Source organism: Adiantum capillus-veneris, chromosome 21, assembly GCF_014529385.1.
Source record: "Adiantum capillus-veneris isolate H3 chromosome 21, ASM1452938v2, whole genome shotgun sequence".
In the NCBI taxonomy this organism is placed as follows: Eukaryota; Viridiplantae; Streptophyta; class Polypodiopsida; order Polypodiales; family Pteridaceae; genus Adiantum; species Adiantum capillus-veneris.
Genome location: NC_140951.1, coordinates 28332691 through 28349853, shown reverse-complemented (window position 1 = coordinate 28349853; position 17163 = coordinate 28332691). Strand labels below are relative to the sequence as shown.

Sequence of the window (17163 nt, the reverse complement as noted above, 5' to 3'; positions counted from 1 at the left end):
TGATGCATGATTTGAGGGCTGAGTTCCATAGTGGTCAAAAATCTTCCATAAATATCAAGCATTATTGTTGGCTTCATATCCACTTTAGTGGCTTACACAAGTTATGGAAAAGTTCTAGATTATTCAAGTTGTGGAAACTAAGAATTGCCCCTTCTTAAAGTGATATCTCTACATTCTTGAAATATCCCTCTCTGAAGGCTTCAACATATGTGAGATTACACTATAGAAGTGGATCAAAATTTTATTGATGTGTGATTATGTTGTGTAGTGAATGGGGTCATAACTCTTCATGGAGTCAGTGTCTAGTCCTTTTACAAACAAATAATCATTGAAAAATAGAAAAGAAGCTAATTAGAAACTCTACTCTTCATCATATACAAGATTCTTTTGCAGCACCAAGTGGTGGAGCATCTACTTCTTCATTGAAAAATGGAAAAGAAACTAATTTAGAAACTCTCCTCTTCATCATGTACAAGACTTTTTTTGCATCACCAAGTGGTGGAGCATCTAGTTCTTCATCTTGTTCATCTAGGACCCAATTGGCTTTTTGTTTGGTCTCATTAAAATTTTCTCGTTCAACATGGTTAGTTATTCCACATATTGAACAATGATTTTGATTTTTACCTTGACCATGAGTAATTGTATCAACAACAGGAATATGTTGTCTGGTTGTATTACACTTCTTCCAAAGACTTAGTACTATTACAATCCACTTGTTATTAACCCTATAATGAAGCAACCACATATGGAAATTTGAGATCATTAAGAGTCGGCAATGTAGTAACAATATTTACGTATTTTGGCAAATCTAGTACACTCTTGAGGAGAATTGAGATAGTATCATCATCTTCAACTTTGGCATGGATTCCAACCAATTACAACTAAAGATTTCATATGCTACTAATACGAATTGTAAGAGTTGTCCTTCCTTCATGACAAGGGGAAAAATTGAATCTTTATAACAACATTTGTGTGCTTCATCCGTGCACGACATAACTTTTCCAATTCTTGACATTCACACAGGCATCCCTGTAATATGATGAATAAAATCATTGTCAAGTGCAAGTGCAAAATGAGCATTCAATCTGCAAAACAATTCAAGATTCTCTTATAACTTGAATTTTTGCATTAATGGGTGCCTCAGTAGAGATCTACTACTTTCTTAATTGTGGCCCATTGCCCATTTGCTTTTCAAGGCATGCAATTCCTTGATGTTTGCATTCCCTATTTGGCCTTGGGATTTGTAATGAGTGTTGTGTATGTAAATTGGGCATTAGAATAGGCCAAATGTGCATCCAAGAGTAGCCAAGACGGAGAAAATTAGATAGGACATAGCTTCAACAACTACCCCATCTTCTAAAGCTTACATCTTTGAAGTCATTAGTGTAGTTTTCGAGGATTTTTTTTCTATGTATATGGAATGCAAAAAGAAAGCAAATCACTATCAGATTTGAAATAGGAAAGCAAAATTATATTGTCGTGGTTCAAGGAACTCTATAATCTTCAACAAGTGCAACTCGACTCCCTCCAAAACGCTTTATAAAACTTTGTGAAAGTTACCACAACAAAAAACCCACACAACTTGAGGACAAATCACAATTTAAAGCTCAATTAATGAAATAGTTTTGTCCCTATGTTGCATCGCTAGGTAGATTCACTATTATCGACAGAGCTTGCAAAGGTCAAAATGCTAAATGTGGCGGTATTGAGTGGTTATCCAAAAAATAACCGAATTCTAACTAGTGTCTCGGCTTTGACATGGCTACACTGTAGTGACTCGGTCTTTGCAAGTCGCTTGACATTGCGACATTATGTGCCGTATAAGTTGTACCACCATTCATTCTCTTTACTCTTATTTAACCCAAAAGTTTAAATTGGACAAAGAGATTCGATCATGCTTCCAAATTCAAAAGACCTATTGAGGATCCATAAGACTTTGACAATTCTGGAGCTACACTTGCTTAGTATGGGGTCCAATGTCTTTCGTACAAAATTTCTTACATGTTTACCATCTATACTGTGATAACCCCCCCCCCCCCCCCCCCCCCCAAAAAAAAAAAAAACAAAAACATGACAACTCTTTCAACCGGCATGGGTGCCTTGCAACCACCCGGCCACACAACGACATAGCAAAAGAGAGAGAGAAGTGACCAAAGGCAGCCAGCATTACTAGTTTCAACAATTGTTGAGATGCTTGTCAAATTCTCTTTTTTGAAATCGACCAGACATACTCTTGAATTATGTTGAGACCTCTTATTTAGTAGGCCTCTTTCTGCCGATTTTCCATTAGCACTCTAAACATTCAAAAATCTGTTGTTGATAAAAGTACCGTATTGGTTTGAGAAGCTCTAAGCTATTTCATGCGACCTTAGAAGTATGAACAAATGAACAAATTTTCTAAGTAATGTAATACCTCTCTCTCTCTCTCTCTCTCTCTGTCTCTGTCTCTCTCTCTGGAGCTTCGACTCAGATCATTGTACTAACACCGTTAGGGGCTCCCTATTTGTTGTCTAATGAGATATTTAGACAAGACCCATGTCGCACTCAATTCTCCTCTGTTGCTGAGCTCTTGTTTTGAAGCATTTGGCAAGGCTATGCAGCACTCAACTCGGCGTCACTCTCTGACGAGTCGTCATCTGAGTCCTTCCCACCATCATCTGAGCTACAAGAAGCGGAATTTTCATCAGAGCTGCCATAGATAACCCTTTTGCTGGGTACAAGATCAGATCGGATTTTGCCCATCGCAGCTGTCTTGCTTGCACGCGCAGCACGTGCCGTGGTAGGAGGTGCAGGGGTTTTGGCAAGGCTTCTAGCAATGACAGGTGATGTTGATGAGTCCGTCTCTGGCGAGCTCGCCTTCTTTGCTCGTCCTGTTTAATAGAAAAGTAGAGATTTAGCTCAGATCTCCATTCATAAATTACACACTTTTAAAATGCACGGCAGAACTGGGGCTTCTAATGCAGAAAACTTCAGAAGTGAACCTCTATCTATGGCACAAGATGCACTTCAGATCTGGTGTACAACCGACAGAAATTTTGGGCCACGGAGTGCAGTTGAAAATCTGAAGCCTCTCAAATGTACATGCAATCTGCCCCCCATTTGCAGAATACGCATCATGCATGCTCTCTATGCGCATGCAAGGAATTGTGGAATTCCATAATGCTCATTTGATTTAAAATTTGTTTTTTGCTTCCTGTTTCTCATTGTTTTGGATTTACAAAAGCATGTCGCTCATGTACAAAAACAAAAGCTTTTAACTTTCAAGGCATTCATAATTGAAAGTGATCAGTAGAGATATTGAAAATATCACATTTCAGAATGCATTCAAACTCAAGTTTTGGTATTCAACACTTGCACCCAAGAACAAGTACACAATGACTCATCACTTTGAGAGCCAAGAAGGTGCTTACTAGCTCTGCCTCTGGTGGGTGGTGGTGCTGGTGTTTTGACTTCCACCTCTTCGTCCTCTGGAGATTTGAGCTCCTCCACCTCCATATTGCCTGTGCAAACACCCAGGATGCTTGTTGGAGAGCTCAAAATGTCTCGTTTACCACATCAAAAATGAATGTAACAAGGGCTTACGAAGGATTGTTTCCAGCTGTTCGTCTGAGAGGGCATCGTCTGGTGTATTATCCAATTTCATGAGCCTTGCTTGCAAATTATCAATATCTTTGATCGTCTGTTTGTCTCCCATTAAAGTGTCTTTGGCACTGAAAACATGGAAGAGCTTTGCCTTAAGGTTATCTTTTCAAAATCTTAGAGATAGTACCACAGTATGAACCGATGGACCATACTTGTCAAGAAGCTTTCGCAAGCATTTGATAAGTTCTTGCTCGGATTGTCTAAATTCAAGGGAGCAGATATTTTTGCAGAGCATTGCCAAATAGGACCTGGCTGCAGCGGATCGTTGTTGAGATGGAAATCCAGTTACCTGTTGCCATAAGATATGTTAACTTTCCACCATCTCAATGAGACTTTTGAAGTAAACTATGAAGTACCTCAGCTGCAATTCGTACTGCTAGCTCCTCATCAAAATCATGCACAAGTTTTGGCTGCTGTTTTGGGAGAGGAGGACTCTCCTGCTCTAAATCCTCCCCACTGTCAGAAGCTTCAGACCTAGGGAGAACACTCTCAAAGAGTGGCTGATGCAACATTTGGAGCATAAATTTTGATAACTTGGTTATATGTTTTCGTTTCATTGCAGCTGTGGTGTGAGCTCCACTCTCATTTCCAAAGATTCCAGGCCATTCTGCTCGCATTAAAGGAACAAAGCTCTTTGCAAGGCAACTCTGATGACATCACCTTCAAGCTTGTTAAGAAGATTACTGTAACAGTTCAGACTTGTATGCAGCATGTCTAGTTACCTTGTGCTGCAAAGACACCGAAGGATATGTCTCAAAGAAGACTGCCAAACATTGTCTTAATCTACAAACAAGAAACCAAGGCAAGGACCCCATACTTAGACACAATACTGGTATAACAGTAGTCACTAGCATTCAGCACTACCGTATGGAAGCATATATTTACTTTATGGTGTCATGAATTGCAAAATGACTACAAATTGAGGTAGCAAACCTTGGTGCACTTCTTGTTTGTTCATCGAAATACGAGCGCAACATCTTTGTAAGGACAGCCTGCTGCAAAGGTATGATATCAGAAAAGACTTTGCTCTGAAGCAACAACTTGGCAAATCCCTCTGCAAGGATTCCTTGCAAGGTTTCCCCGTCGCCAGCTTCACTTCCTACAACCTGTTCTTGCTCAGTGTCAATGATGTCCAGCTTTTGTGCAAGCAAATCCAAAATAGGTAACCCACAATCTCCTTTTGGATCACCATCATCAGTCAAACAAAGGCTGATGCCTCTGTCTAGCACCTGGGCACCATGCCACATGCATAAATCGAACAGTGCTTTACTTGACATTCTTTGAGAAGGGCTAATTCCACTAAGAAACGCTAGGCGGAGCTGCTTGACTGCTTGAAGGCTTGGTTTGGCCTCTCTTGTGCAAAACATACCCAAACATCTGACAGCAGATCTTTGGATTTCAGGGTGGATGTGCTTAGCCTACAAAAACCATTCAGACAGGAGAAAAATGGCTCATGAGTAGATTTATGGACTCAGAGCTGATAACTTCCAAAACATCATTAACAGGCTTACTGCTGGCAGAAGGAGGCCACCCAACAATTCGTGAGCTTCTATAGGACATCCTATCAATTGCTGTAGGGATTTGATATTCTCGAGAAGAAATCCAGCAGCAGCTAGGGAATTGATCCACTGCATGACACTCGCCCCACCCTCTCTGCAAGGTCTGCTCAGCTCAGCCACCACATCAGCAACCATCGTTGCAAATTCTTGAGGTGCTTCATGAACTTTCCAGGTGAGCTCAGCTATGGCTTTTGACCACTGCTTATCACCACCAAGGCTCAAACCATCCCCTGGTATCACTTCATTATCTTCTTCCAAATGGCCTGTTGGCATGCATATCAGTTCACGAAAAAAAGTCCCTGCAATTTTCCTGTTGGCAGCATCCGAGAAATCCATATGTTTGCCTATCAATAAAAGCTGTCGTGCGACAAAATGTAGATGAGGTCCTGAATGATAATATTCAGAGCAGGTTAGATAAATACACAAAATCTTCCTTCTTGCATATCAAAATCTGTGCTTAATTTATTAGCTTTTGTTTTCTCAACACCTGCACTCATGTGTGCTTTTACAAGTTGAACATATTCTGTCATGGTTGATGGTAAAACTTGATCTAGCAGCTCATTCTTTTCGGTTGCAGCTGCGGCATTCATGGCAGCCTGTGCTCCTCCTGTTGTGGCAGCAACATGACCCTTGGCCTAAACAAGCAATAAAAATTTTCCAGTACTTTGTCAGGTACAGATCACCCGGTTAAGTATTGAATAAAAGTCTCGTGCTCTATTTTAGGGAACCATACTTGTGCCTCTGAGTGGAGGTAACTGATAAAGACTCTCCAATAAAGGGCTTCCTCTGCTTCCAGAAAATGAGGTAACTCATGGTCTTCTTCTGCAAGACATCAGCTCTTACAGTCGAGTTAAAAATTTGAGCTTGATGTTTAGCAATATAAGTAGGAAAACCAGAGTTAAATGCTAGTAGGATTAAAGAAAACTTGCATAGCTTGTCCAATTTTATTTACAAGACAACAGGTCTTTCTAGGACCAACAAACATAGGGTGAATCTGGGCTTCCTGGATTCATCTAGATATATTTTTTAGTCGTATAGTGGACATGCACACTTCACATTGTGAAGTTTTCGTTCGAGTTACGACCAGTTGATATTGTGCTAATTCTTTCTATCTTTAGTGGTGCGTATACCGTATCAACTACCTCATTTTTGTGCTAATTTTTCTGATTTAATGCTTCTTTTAGTGCTAGGCTTCATTACGACTGAGTCTGCCCTTGATCTCGAGAGCCATGACAGAAACTCAGTACGTTGAACTTCGTGTTGATGTATGCTCATGTGTGTGTGCGTGTGGAGTGTGTTGTGTTGGGGAGCTATGTTAGTACCTAGTTCTACACCTGCTATTGGGCACTGACGACGTTAGTGGGGATGTCATGGTATTTAGTCAATACTATGCATGATGGAGCTGATGGTTATATTGTCTTGTGGGTGACTACCATGGGTCCATACCTCGCACTTTCCTTCAAGGGTGAATCTAGGCTTCTTGGATTCATCTAGGTATATTTTTTTGGTCGTATAGCGAACATGCAAACTTCACATTTGTGAAGTTTTCGTCCGAGTTATGACCAGTTGTTTGTGCTAATTCTTTCTATCTTTAGTGGTGCGTATGCCCTCTCAACTACCTCATTTTTGTGCTAATTTTTTTGATTTAATTCTTCTTTTAGTGCTAGGCTTCATTATGACTGAGTCTGCCCTTGATCTCCGGAGCCATGACAAAAACTTAGTACGTTGAACTTCGTGTTGATGTATGCTCATGTGTGTGTGCATGTGGTGTGTGTTGTGTTGGGGAGCATATGTTAGTACCTAGTTCTACACCCACTATTGGGCACTGACAACGTTAGTGGGGATGTCGTGGTATTTAGTCAATACTATGCATGATGGAGCTGATGGCTATATTGTCTTGTGGATGACTACCATGGGTCCATACCTTGCACTTTCCTTCAATTGGTGAATCTAGGCTTCCAGGATTCATCTAGGTACATTTTTTAGTCGTATAGCGGACATGCAGACTTCACATCGTGAAGTTTTCGTCCGAGTTATGACCAATTGATATTGTGCTAATTCTTTCTATCTTTAGTGGTGCATATGCCCAATCAACTACCTCATTTTTGTGCTAATTTTACCAATTTAATGCTTCTTTTAGTGATAGGCTTCATTATGACCGAGTCTGCTCTTGATCCCCGGAGTCATGACCAAAACTCAGTACGTTGAACTTCGTGTTGATGTGTGCTCATGTGTGTGTGCATGTGGTGCATAGCAACTAAAATACACGTATTTTATTTAGAATACACGATGTCCCGTATTGAAACGTATAATACATCTCATAACGTTTTCTATTCTAACTGTTTTTGTTCAAAACATATATCTTTTTCTAGTTGATCAATTGTGTTTTAGAGCTTAATGGTGCTTGTTTATGTATGCTATGGTTAAATATTGAAGAGTCATTGAGGAGGTCCATGAACCGCTTCATTTGTTCTTATTAAAGTATCATATCTAAAAAAGTTGACGTATTTTATTTTTTATTCTCAAAAGTACGTCTAGTACGCGTATTGTACACCACGTATTAAACGTCCCGTCCCGTACCGTAGCTTCTATGGTGTGGTGTGTTGTGTTGGGGAGCATATGTTAGTACCTAGTTCTACACCCACTATTGGGCACTGACGACGTTAGTGGGGATGTCGTGGTATTTAGTCAATACTATGCATGATGGAGCTGATGGTTACATTGTCTTGTGGGTGACTACCATGGGTCCATACCTTGCACTTTCCTTTAAGGGTGAATCTGGGCTTCCTGGATTCATCTAGATGTATATAAAATCTAAGCTTAATTCACGAACTTAAGCTCGGGCCAAAATCATGTTTATTTACACCATTAGCTAACAACTCTACATCAGTCTCTAGCTGCCATTCAGGATGTTGTCTCCATTTCGTCTGTAACCAAGAATGAGAATTACAAGAGTCCAATAGTAGAAATAGTAAAGAGCTAGCAAGGTCAGGTTTCATTGAGAGTGGAGGTGGCGTTGATCTACAAACTGTTGAAATCTTTGCAGCAAAGCAGTAGCAGATTTAGAGTCACTATGCTTTCTTTCTCTCAGCTTCCAGGCAGTAAAATCCATATGCTCATGTTCTGTCTGGAAGCAGAAGCTACTCCTTTATCAATGCTTGGAGGGATCAGTCAACGGTGCTCACCATGCACACTACCAGAAAAACAAGATAGACAAAGCCATGCTGAGAGTGAAGATGCAGAACACAGGTTACCTATGGGCAGAACATTCAATTCTGAGCTAATTCAGCAAGTGGAATAGAAAATGGTGGATACTGTTAACTCAAATTAGGAATCAAACTACATAAAATTCTCAAGTCATAGGGGTAGATGATAATAAATCCGGAATCAATGGCAAAAGACATACAGCATATATTCTCTTGTGAACGAAACCAAAAAGAAGGAGAAGTAAAAACACGAACTTTTTGTCTAGCATGCACGAGCACTGGAAAAGAATATTTTACTACAAAAGATTAATTTTTCATGAGCTTTAATCAACCACTAACAATCATTTATTTACAAGCTAATAAAAGGTTATCACAAGGGGTTGTTGTCCAGGCACAACATACACGCAAAATGAACATGCACATCGGGACACATCCTGGTAGAGCTACTTGCTGATCCAAAGAACAAAACAAAGAGAGTACATACCACTCTCCACTGCAGTATTTGCCACAAACTTTTGAAGTCCCTGACCATTTTGAGGAGTCAGTGCATCTGCTGTAAGAAGAGCTAGCATCACCGATTCACCAACGCTTTCATTTGTCTCCACATCAAGATATTTTAAGAGTGCCACAGCATCCCCCTGACAGCATTTCACTAGCCATACATCCTTAAGCATTCTTAAGCACTCTGCTTGCACACATTCTCGTCTATCGTGGAGCCCTCTTTGAAGGATGCATGTTCTCTGTTTGATACTGTTTACGAATAGATTAATAAGCTTGAAGTTTTCAGCTTGCCAAGAATCAAAAGCATGCAGCATGCACAGAGGTTGACCTTAAGCTTTGGATGGGGAATTTCTTGGATAAAACAGTGAAAGCTGCTTTCCGAACTGCCTCATTCACATCCGATGTGTGCCTAACAATGTCATGTACAGTTGCATTGGAAGGAGGAATGAACAGGATGATGTTTCTCCGAACGTCCTGCAAACGTTACTTAAGGCAGCAAGTTACTTCACATCGCACCCAATTGAAATTCACCAAAGAAGACAGTACATAATAGTTTGATTTTCTGATTCAAACATAAGCAGCTAAATGTTGACTTTTGTCCCTTTAACACAAAACATTTTGTCAGGTGTTTCCCAACATACATTTTAACATTGGTGAGACCAGTGTACGGAGCACTTACAGCATTTTGATCAGATTGCAATGACTTCCGGTATGTGCTTAGGATGGCATCATTTTCAGGATCATCATCAGCACTAGCAAAGCGACCTAATGCGCGTGCACTGTAGACTCGAATAGCAGGTATCTTGTCCTGCATTCGCTTCTGCATACTATCAATAACATTGTCCCACACATCATCACTGACCTCAGCATCTTCATTGAGCCTGAGAATAATCTGTACAGCCACGATTGACGAATCATGTAGTTTTGAGATGAAAATCGTTGCCACCCATCAAGGATGTGGACCAGGTATTACACTTTTTTAGTGAGCTGCCATAATCAAATTGTTTTGCTAACAGGGAACTACACATCAACAAGTCTAAATAAAAACCCAATCCTGACGGTTTCCTGAGAATCACAAAGGCCAAGAACGTGCAAACAGAAAAATTCCCCCAATTCCAGCTTTGAAAGGGCAAAGACATAATATGTAACCGCAGACATGAGATCAATGTAAGTACCTCAGAGAGAATTTGACAAGCTCGTAAGCGCACTGCCTTGTTGGTAGAGTCAGCAGAGAAAAGGAGGAGACCAAAAAATTCTTCAAGAAAGGCATCGCATTCTGCACCATGCTTCTCATCACGCAGGGTTACAAATGTGACCACGAATTTGACAAGGCGCTCTGCTACGGGCTCCCGTTTGAAGATGGTGAAAAGTGGAAGCAAACTCTTCCAGAGGTGAGTCAGGAAGGTGCCGTCCTTGTGTTGGGATCGCCATGCGAGTAGCTCCTTGGCCCGCCTAGTATGAACCCCCGCCGACTGCTGGCACTCGTTCAGCATCCTTGCTATTAGCGCCTCTGCGGAATGGCTCTTGCCTTCCACCCCCATTGTTTGCTTCTCCAGTCTGTGACACTGTGTGTGTGTGTGTGTGTGTGTGTGTGTGTGTGTGTGTGTGAGAGAGAGAGAGAGAGAGAGAGAGAGAGAGAGGGGGGCGGGGGGAGTTCAAAATTCAAATTCTGGCAATCGCTCGTTGGATCGTTCATTGGACACACTCAGCCCCTTTTTGAGACACACAAACAACCCATAAGAACCTTAATAGTGACCAAGATCAATAAACATTGACATGGGTGGCAGAGATTACAAAACGCTTGCGATTAGGCCTGGGCATGGACTGGGATTCACGGTAATTTATCAATCCTATCCTGGTAACTAGAAGCAGCTATGTTTGTTGTTTGTTGATGTAGTATCCCACATAGCCCCTGACATATTAGCACGAGTGCTCTTTGGATGGGATCTACGGTCCTCGCTTTTGCAGTCAACATCCCCCTTTGATCTACTTCTTGAACAACACACACGGTGAGTCTTAAAAGTGAAGAACATTACATGAACAACACACATGGGAAGCCCTAAAATAAAGTGCATTATATGCTAACTCAGAGGGAACTTTCCCCCGTGAGTTCACAAATATCATTTACAAATGCTCACATTCATCAAAAAACATGCATATATACCTACTGGCTCCCTATCGACCTTTGGCCTAAACCGACAAATGGTGTGTGAACCATCTCTTTTACAGTCATCAGTCATCATATGAGCATGTGAGGGCACATGGCCTAACACACATGGTGTGGTGAATTGCACAAGAGTCCAAGTCACTCTACCCCATTGTATGGAGTCAACCTTGCTTTTTGGAAGTTGTCCCTCGACCCTTGGAAATGCTTATGTGACTCTTGAGACGTGCACTTACCCACGTACTACTGCTACATAACTAGCTTCATCCTGTACACTTCAAGTGTTGTTATTTTTTCATTATCAATCAAGTTATCTTTGAGTACTCTCTCTCTCTCTCTCTCTCTCTCTCTCTCTCTCTCTCTCGCATTTGAGTAATCAGTGTGTTGATCAATTATGCTAATATGAATGCTACGCTTGTTAATCTTTGCTAATCCTTTCAATTGGTATCGGAGCCGAACCTAGGCCTAGAAACCTCCCTCTATGCTAGATCACATGGCATCTTCCTCTCCTTGCCATTGTGATTGATTAAATTTCCTTTACACTTAATACATGGCATAGGAAGTGGCACTCTTAGGTCGGTGGTGTAATAGTTCTTCCTTCTAACGATGTAATTCGTGCAAAGCTATAGAGGCACTCGTTTTTCTTGCCGTTTTCACGCTAACATCGTTTTGGTGCCCCCACTGAGGAGCAAGTGCTCCCATGCTCCAATTCTTGTGAAATATGTCTATTCTGCAGACAGAGAATGTAAAGGGGATGTGGGTCCTTATGGACAACCACCTATGTATGTGCAAATTGTGGACAACACTTGAGGCGGTCGTGTAATTGGATTGAAGCCTTTGGAGGGTCGTGAGGTTTTGTGAAGCCAAGCACTGGGGGCCGGGTTACCCAATGTGAGGTAGACTATGTAGTACTGAAGCGATCCATTGACATCCCTTGAGTTTTCGACGTTGTATGTAAGTGTTTTTGTGGCAATCAAACATGGTGGATGAGTTCCCACAGTTCCATGGATTGCCTAATGAGAATGCACATAGTTTTATTGAAAAATTGGAAGTCAATCGCTTACTACGAAATATACTAAACCAAGCTATATTGTTGTGGCTATTGCAATACAGTTCGCAGGATGAGGCAAAAGTTTGGTTACTCAATCATGAAGAGTCGGTGCAGGCACAGACTCCAGGGGATTTTTTGGACTACAATCATTTGAAGCAAGCTTTCCTGGCACAGTACAGATCCATTGAAGTACCTGATGAAGTTTGGCATGAAATTTTGGGGTACACTCAAAAGGTTAATCAAAGTGTTGATGATTTTGTCATGCAGTTCACCCGTTTATGGGATAAATGGGCCCGAGCTTTGGGAAATGAAATCCTTCCATCCATGTAAAGAAGGACCGTGTCGTGGAAAACTTAAAAGAAAGTCTGAAGTTCAAAGCTGAGCTGAAAAGGCCCGCCGCCTTCGAGGAAGCAGTCACTATCGGCAGGGAGAAAGAATGGAAGATTCAAAGACTTAATGAGTATGGGAAAACGGTCCCAGTGCAAAGTAATGGTGTCCAAAAGGAGGAAAATTAGGCAGAGGCTGGAGCCCCCAACTTGCTCAAAGGGTTGCTAGTATTGAACATTTACAGCAAAATATGCAACACATGATGATCATGATGCAAGAATTGCGACTCAGTGTTCTTAGAGGTGGTCGCGGTCGCTGTCGCGGTCGTGGTAGAGGAATGGCCCAGGCATGTGAAGCTCAGCCTAATGCGAATGGGGGTCGTGGACAAGGTGTCTTTGAGCCGCAGAGGAGGTTCATCCTTACCTGTTATAATTGTGGTGAACTTGTCATATCAGCACTTATTGTTCAAAGCCAACAAAGATGAAGGGAGGTGATATGTTTCCACTTCTCCAGCAGATTCCTAACAGGGCTAATGATTATGCATTGGATATACGAGGAGATCGAGGTACTGAACAGGAAAATCAGGCTTCAACCTCTGGTGGTCATGTGGGTGGAAAAGAAAGAAGCAGATATGATGCCCGTAGGCAAAAGAGAGAGGGAAGTCTATGTCGCTCCAGGTCCCGGCAAAAAGAAAGGGAAAGAGAAAGAGGGCGAAGATACAAAAACCAAGAGGAAGAGAAGACCTCGTAGACGGTTTGAAGTAGCAGATTTACCTTTGGGAGAAGGTCAAACAGCTTACAGTTTAAAGGAAGACCTGATTGGGAGGAAAGTAGATTGTACTTTTAGACAGTTGATGAATATGGTGCCCAAACTCAAGAGGCAATGGAAGTCATTAGTGAATCGAAAGAAGGAGCCGAAGCATGGACAAGTCACAGTGTTGGCTGTGGGAGAGTTACCCGACATTTGTCATGTGGTGAACGCTTGGCACAAAGGTGTGGGCATGGGAGAGGCCTACATTGATGGGGGTGCTCAAGTTTGTGTGATCACATAGTCATGTGTCGAGAGACTGGGTCTCGTTACATGCGGAAGCTCTGGGTTTCGGATTCAACTAGCAAACCATGCCAAAGTGAAGTGTTTGGAGATGATTAAAAATTTGGAAGTTGAAGTCTTTAACGTGAAGATTATGTGAGCTTTTCCTCTAATTTTGGGACGACTTTGGTTGAGAGCTGTTGGTATTGTGCAAGATTGGGACAAGGACACAATGTGTGTATGGCAGGAAGGGTGAAAAGAGGGTGTTTGATACGACTACCAAGCAACCTATGGCACTAGAAGATGTGAGTGAGAATGATGAATCCGAAGTTACCAACGAAGACAGTTCTAAAGATTCAGAAAGTAGCTTTGCTTCCAGTTCCAGTGATGAGGGTGAAGTGTCATTCTTGTTGTTGGACGAGGAGAAGAGGGAAGTGGGTGAAATGTCAAGTGTCAGGGAATATAAATGCTTCAAGCCGTTTAGAGCAACTTGAGGAGTTGATGCAGCCTAAATAGGAATTGCCAATGAAAAAAGAGTTGATTCAAAATATGTTGAGTACCGATCTAACACAAGGAGAAAGAAGGGAGTACTTAGCAATGTTGGACAGGTTCCCAAATCTTTTCATCACTTCATATCAAGAAATAAGGGGTTTTGTTGGAGATCCTGTGAAGATTGAACTAGTTGAAGGAGCAAAGCCAATACGACAGAAATTAAGAAGGATGGTAAGGAGAAAATAAATGCTTTAAAGGAAGAAGTGGACAAACTTTTGGATGCACGGTTCATTGTGGCAGTAGATAATGTTGAACAGGTGAGCCCTGTAGTGGTCACTCCATGGGCGTTGAAGAGTTTGTGTTGATTATAAGCCATTAAATGTAGTGACAAAAAAAGATCCTTATCCTTTACCTTTCTTTGATCAACTTTTAGATGCAGTTGGCTATTTTTGAAAGATACAGTGTTTGTTATGGTTATTTAGGATATTTTCAGCTTATCCTTGCTCCTGAGGACCGAAAAAAGACCACTTTTATCACGCCATGGGGTTGTTTCTGCTTTTGTTTCCTTCCATTTGGGTTGACAAATGGGCTTGGAGCTTTTGAAAGGAAGAACCTTCTTGGACATGTGATTTCAGAAAATGGGATTGAAGCAGATCCAGAGAAAGTGGAGGCTTTGTTGTTGTTGTCATCTCCAAATAATACCGGACAATTGGCCACTTTCATATAGAAGGTTAAATATATGTCTCGTTTCATATCTTTGGCATCACAACTATTGTATCCATGGCAGCAAGTAGTTAAAAACGATCCCTTGGAGTGGTCTCGTGACTGCGATGATGTTTTTGATAGAGTCAAAGAGGTTTTGAGTACACTAACCATTACTTGTTGCAAAAGTCATTCACCTTTCTCACCAGTTATTCATTGCTTCCTCAGCTGTTCAATAATTCAAATATATCAAAAACAGTGATGAAATGGGTTATTGAACTTCATGAATTTCATTCACCTTTTTGGTGGAAGTGAGTACTCGGGCTATCCTGGTAGCTTTACTCACTTATAAAGGCACTCCTGTTTAGGTTAAGGAAGAGGTGGTGCAAAAGAAGAAAGTCGAGACTCTTACCATCTCTGATGCTTCACTGTTATATTTTGATGGCTCTTATCAAAGAAGCCATGATGTTGCTTCGAGAGGCATTGTCATTTACGATACACAAGGAAAACTTGTAAGGAAGCAAGGGCTGAAACTTGATGCAAAAAGTAACAATGAAGCAGAGTACATGGCTCTCGAAGGTGGTTTGCACATTTCCTTACAGTTGGGAATTAGACGCTTACAGATCAAAGGAGATGCCTTGTTGGTCGTGAAGCAAGTATCGGAAGTATGGAAGAATAAGAATCCTAAATTGAAGAATTTAGGCTTCAAGGTGAAATTGTTGCTCAAAAAGTTTGAAGCATGGAGTTTGCAGCACATTGAGATGTCTCAAAATGAAGAAGCTCATGATGCTTCCCAAGAAATGATCACTCATGTGTTTGTGTTGAAGGAAAATGCCCCTTTATATCATGGGAGGGAAGTGTTATCAAAGGAGATGGATTTTATGTTGACTGGCATTCTACCTGAAGGTTTACCATCCTCCAAAAAGTATGTGTTTATAAGAAAATCCAAGAAATACAAAATGCTTGATGATGTGCTTTACATGAAAGGAAGTGATTTGGTTTTGCCTCATGTGCCCTAGAAAGAGGAAATCTACAAGATCTTGGAAGAAAATCATGGGGGATCTTGTCGAGCCCATTTTGCCATGAAGATCATATTGCATAAAATTTTTCAAGAAGTTATGTATGGCCAAGCATTCAATGGGATGTTAACCATTGCTGCAAGTAGTGTTTGCCTTGCCAGAAGATGGGAAAGAGAATTTTGAAGCCCGAATTGCGAAGATAATTCTAGCTTTTGATGTGTTTGAAAAATGGGGTCTTGATGCTATTGGACTCTTACCTATGACTAGCAAAAGAAATGCTTACATTTTGACAGCAGTGGATTATTTGTTATGATGGGCTGTCAAATAGATTACCAATAAAGAAATGGGAAAATTTGTTTATGAACATATATGCTGCAAATTTGGTGTGTCCCTAGAGCTACTTTTTGATAGAGGACCACAATTTAGATGAGAGTTGTTTGATTTCTTATGCGAGAAGCTCAATTTACATCATAGATACATTTCTCCTTATTATCCACAATGCAATGCTCTCAATTAAAGGTTCAATGGAGAGCTGGTGAAGATCTTAACAAAAATGGCACAGAAACATGGGAAGACTTGGGATTCAAAGTTGCCTTGTGCATTATGGGCCCACATAACTGCTATCAAAACAAGCACGGGATTTTCTCCTTACCACTTGGTTTATGGCAAGGAAGCTTTATTGCCAATTGAAGTGGAGATTCTTGCACTCAAGTTATTGTCATTGGGAGATGAAGAGCAAACAAATACTTGGCAGAACAGTTGTTGGATCTATAATGTTTGCAATTGGACAGAGTTTTAGCTTTGAGCTATTATGAAGAAGTGTCAAAGAAGGCTCAGCTAAAAGCTAATGAATGCGTAAAGGATAAGGGAATTGAAAAGGGCGATCTAGTGTTGCGATACAATAGTAATTTGGACAATACCTTTCAGAAAAAGTTTCAAATCAAATGAAGAGGTCCTTTACTGTTGTAAAGAAGTTTGATAATGGCACATATCAGTTGGCAGATTTGAGTGGTGCACATCATAAATATTGTGTTAATGGCTACATATTGAAGAAATATCTCGCACGTTTAATGAAAATTGTGACAGATGAAATGCTATCAATAGAAGAAGACAGTGTGGAGACATCTGAGAATGTAAATGAGGTTTCTGGGAATGACCTGCAGAGCAGCAGTTGTTCACCGTAGGAACCTTTGCTTGTCATGAATGATCAAGCAGGCTAGGGGGGGGGGGGGGGGGGGGGGGTTTGCAAGCTATGTCATGCATTTTTTGGATGAGCATAAAGTCACTAAGTCATGCCAAAAATCTTGCCCACTAGCCTCATGTATTTATGTGTATATAGCCCTGCAAGTCTTAGAAGTGACCATGTAAAAATTCATGTACAAAGGTGTGATTTTGCCAAGCTTGAATGCTGATTTTTTGGGTTGTTTGAGTCCCAAACACATGGTTTTTAATTAATATTTTTAGTCGTGCT

General features: G+C 41.0%; 1 protein-coding gene across 1 annotated transcript; it reads right to left on the bottom strand.

The window, feature by feature from the left end:
• Positions 1-2147: 2147 nt before the first annotated feature.
• Positions 2148-10614, bottom strand: EMB2656 (ARM repeat superfamily protein). Its single transcript, XM_086493293.1, has 14 exons — positions 10084-10614; positions 9588-9800; positions 9237-9382; positions 8892-9157; positions 5935-6023; positions 5689-5836; positions 5154-5587; positions 4576-5060; positions 4365-4425; positions 3999-4289; positions 3795-3931; positions 3583-3710; positions 3411-3500; positions 2148-2870 (listed from the first exon to the last, which is right to left on the bottom strand). The coding sequence occupies exons 1-14, from the start codon at positions 10447-10449 to the stop codon at positions 2593-2595; spliced, it is 3132 nt and encodes a 1043-aa protein (XP_086349419.1). The 5' UTR covers positions 10450-10614; the 3' UTR covers positions 2148-2592.
• Positions 10615-17163: the final 6549 nt, after the last annotated feature.

Excerpts from the sequence above, each read along its gene's own strand:
- EMB2656 (XM_086493293.1), bottom strand. The coding sequence starts at position 10,449 with ATGGGGGTGGAAGGCAAGAGCCATTCCGCAGAGGCGCTAATAGCAAGG. Across the intron at positions 9,383-9,587 it reads TGCAATCTGATCAAAATGCT|GACGTTCGGAGAAACATCAT; the intron begins GTAAGTGCTCCG and ends TAACGTTTGCAG. Across the intron at positions 3,711-3,794 it reads TTGCGAAAGCTTCTTGACAA|TGCCAAAGACACTTTAATGG; the intron begins GTATGGTCCATC and ends CCATGTTTTCAG.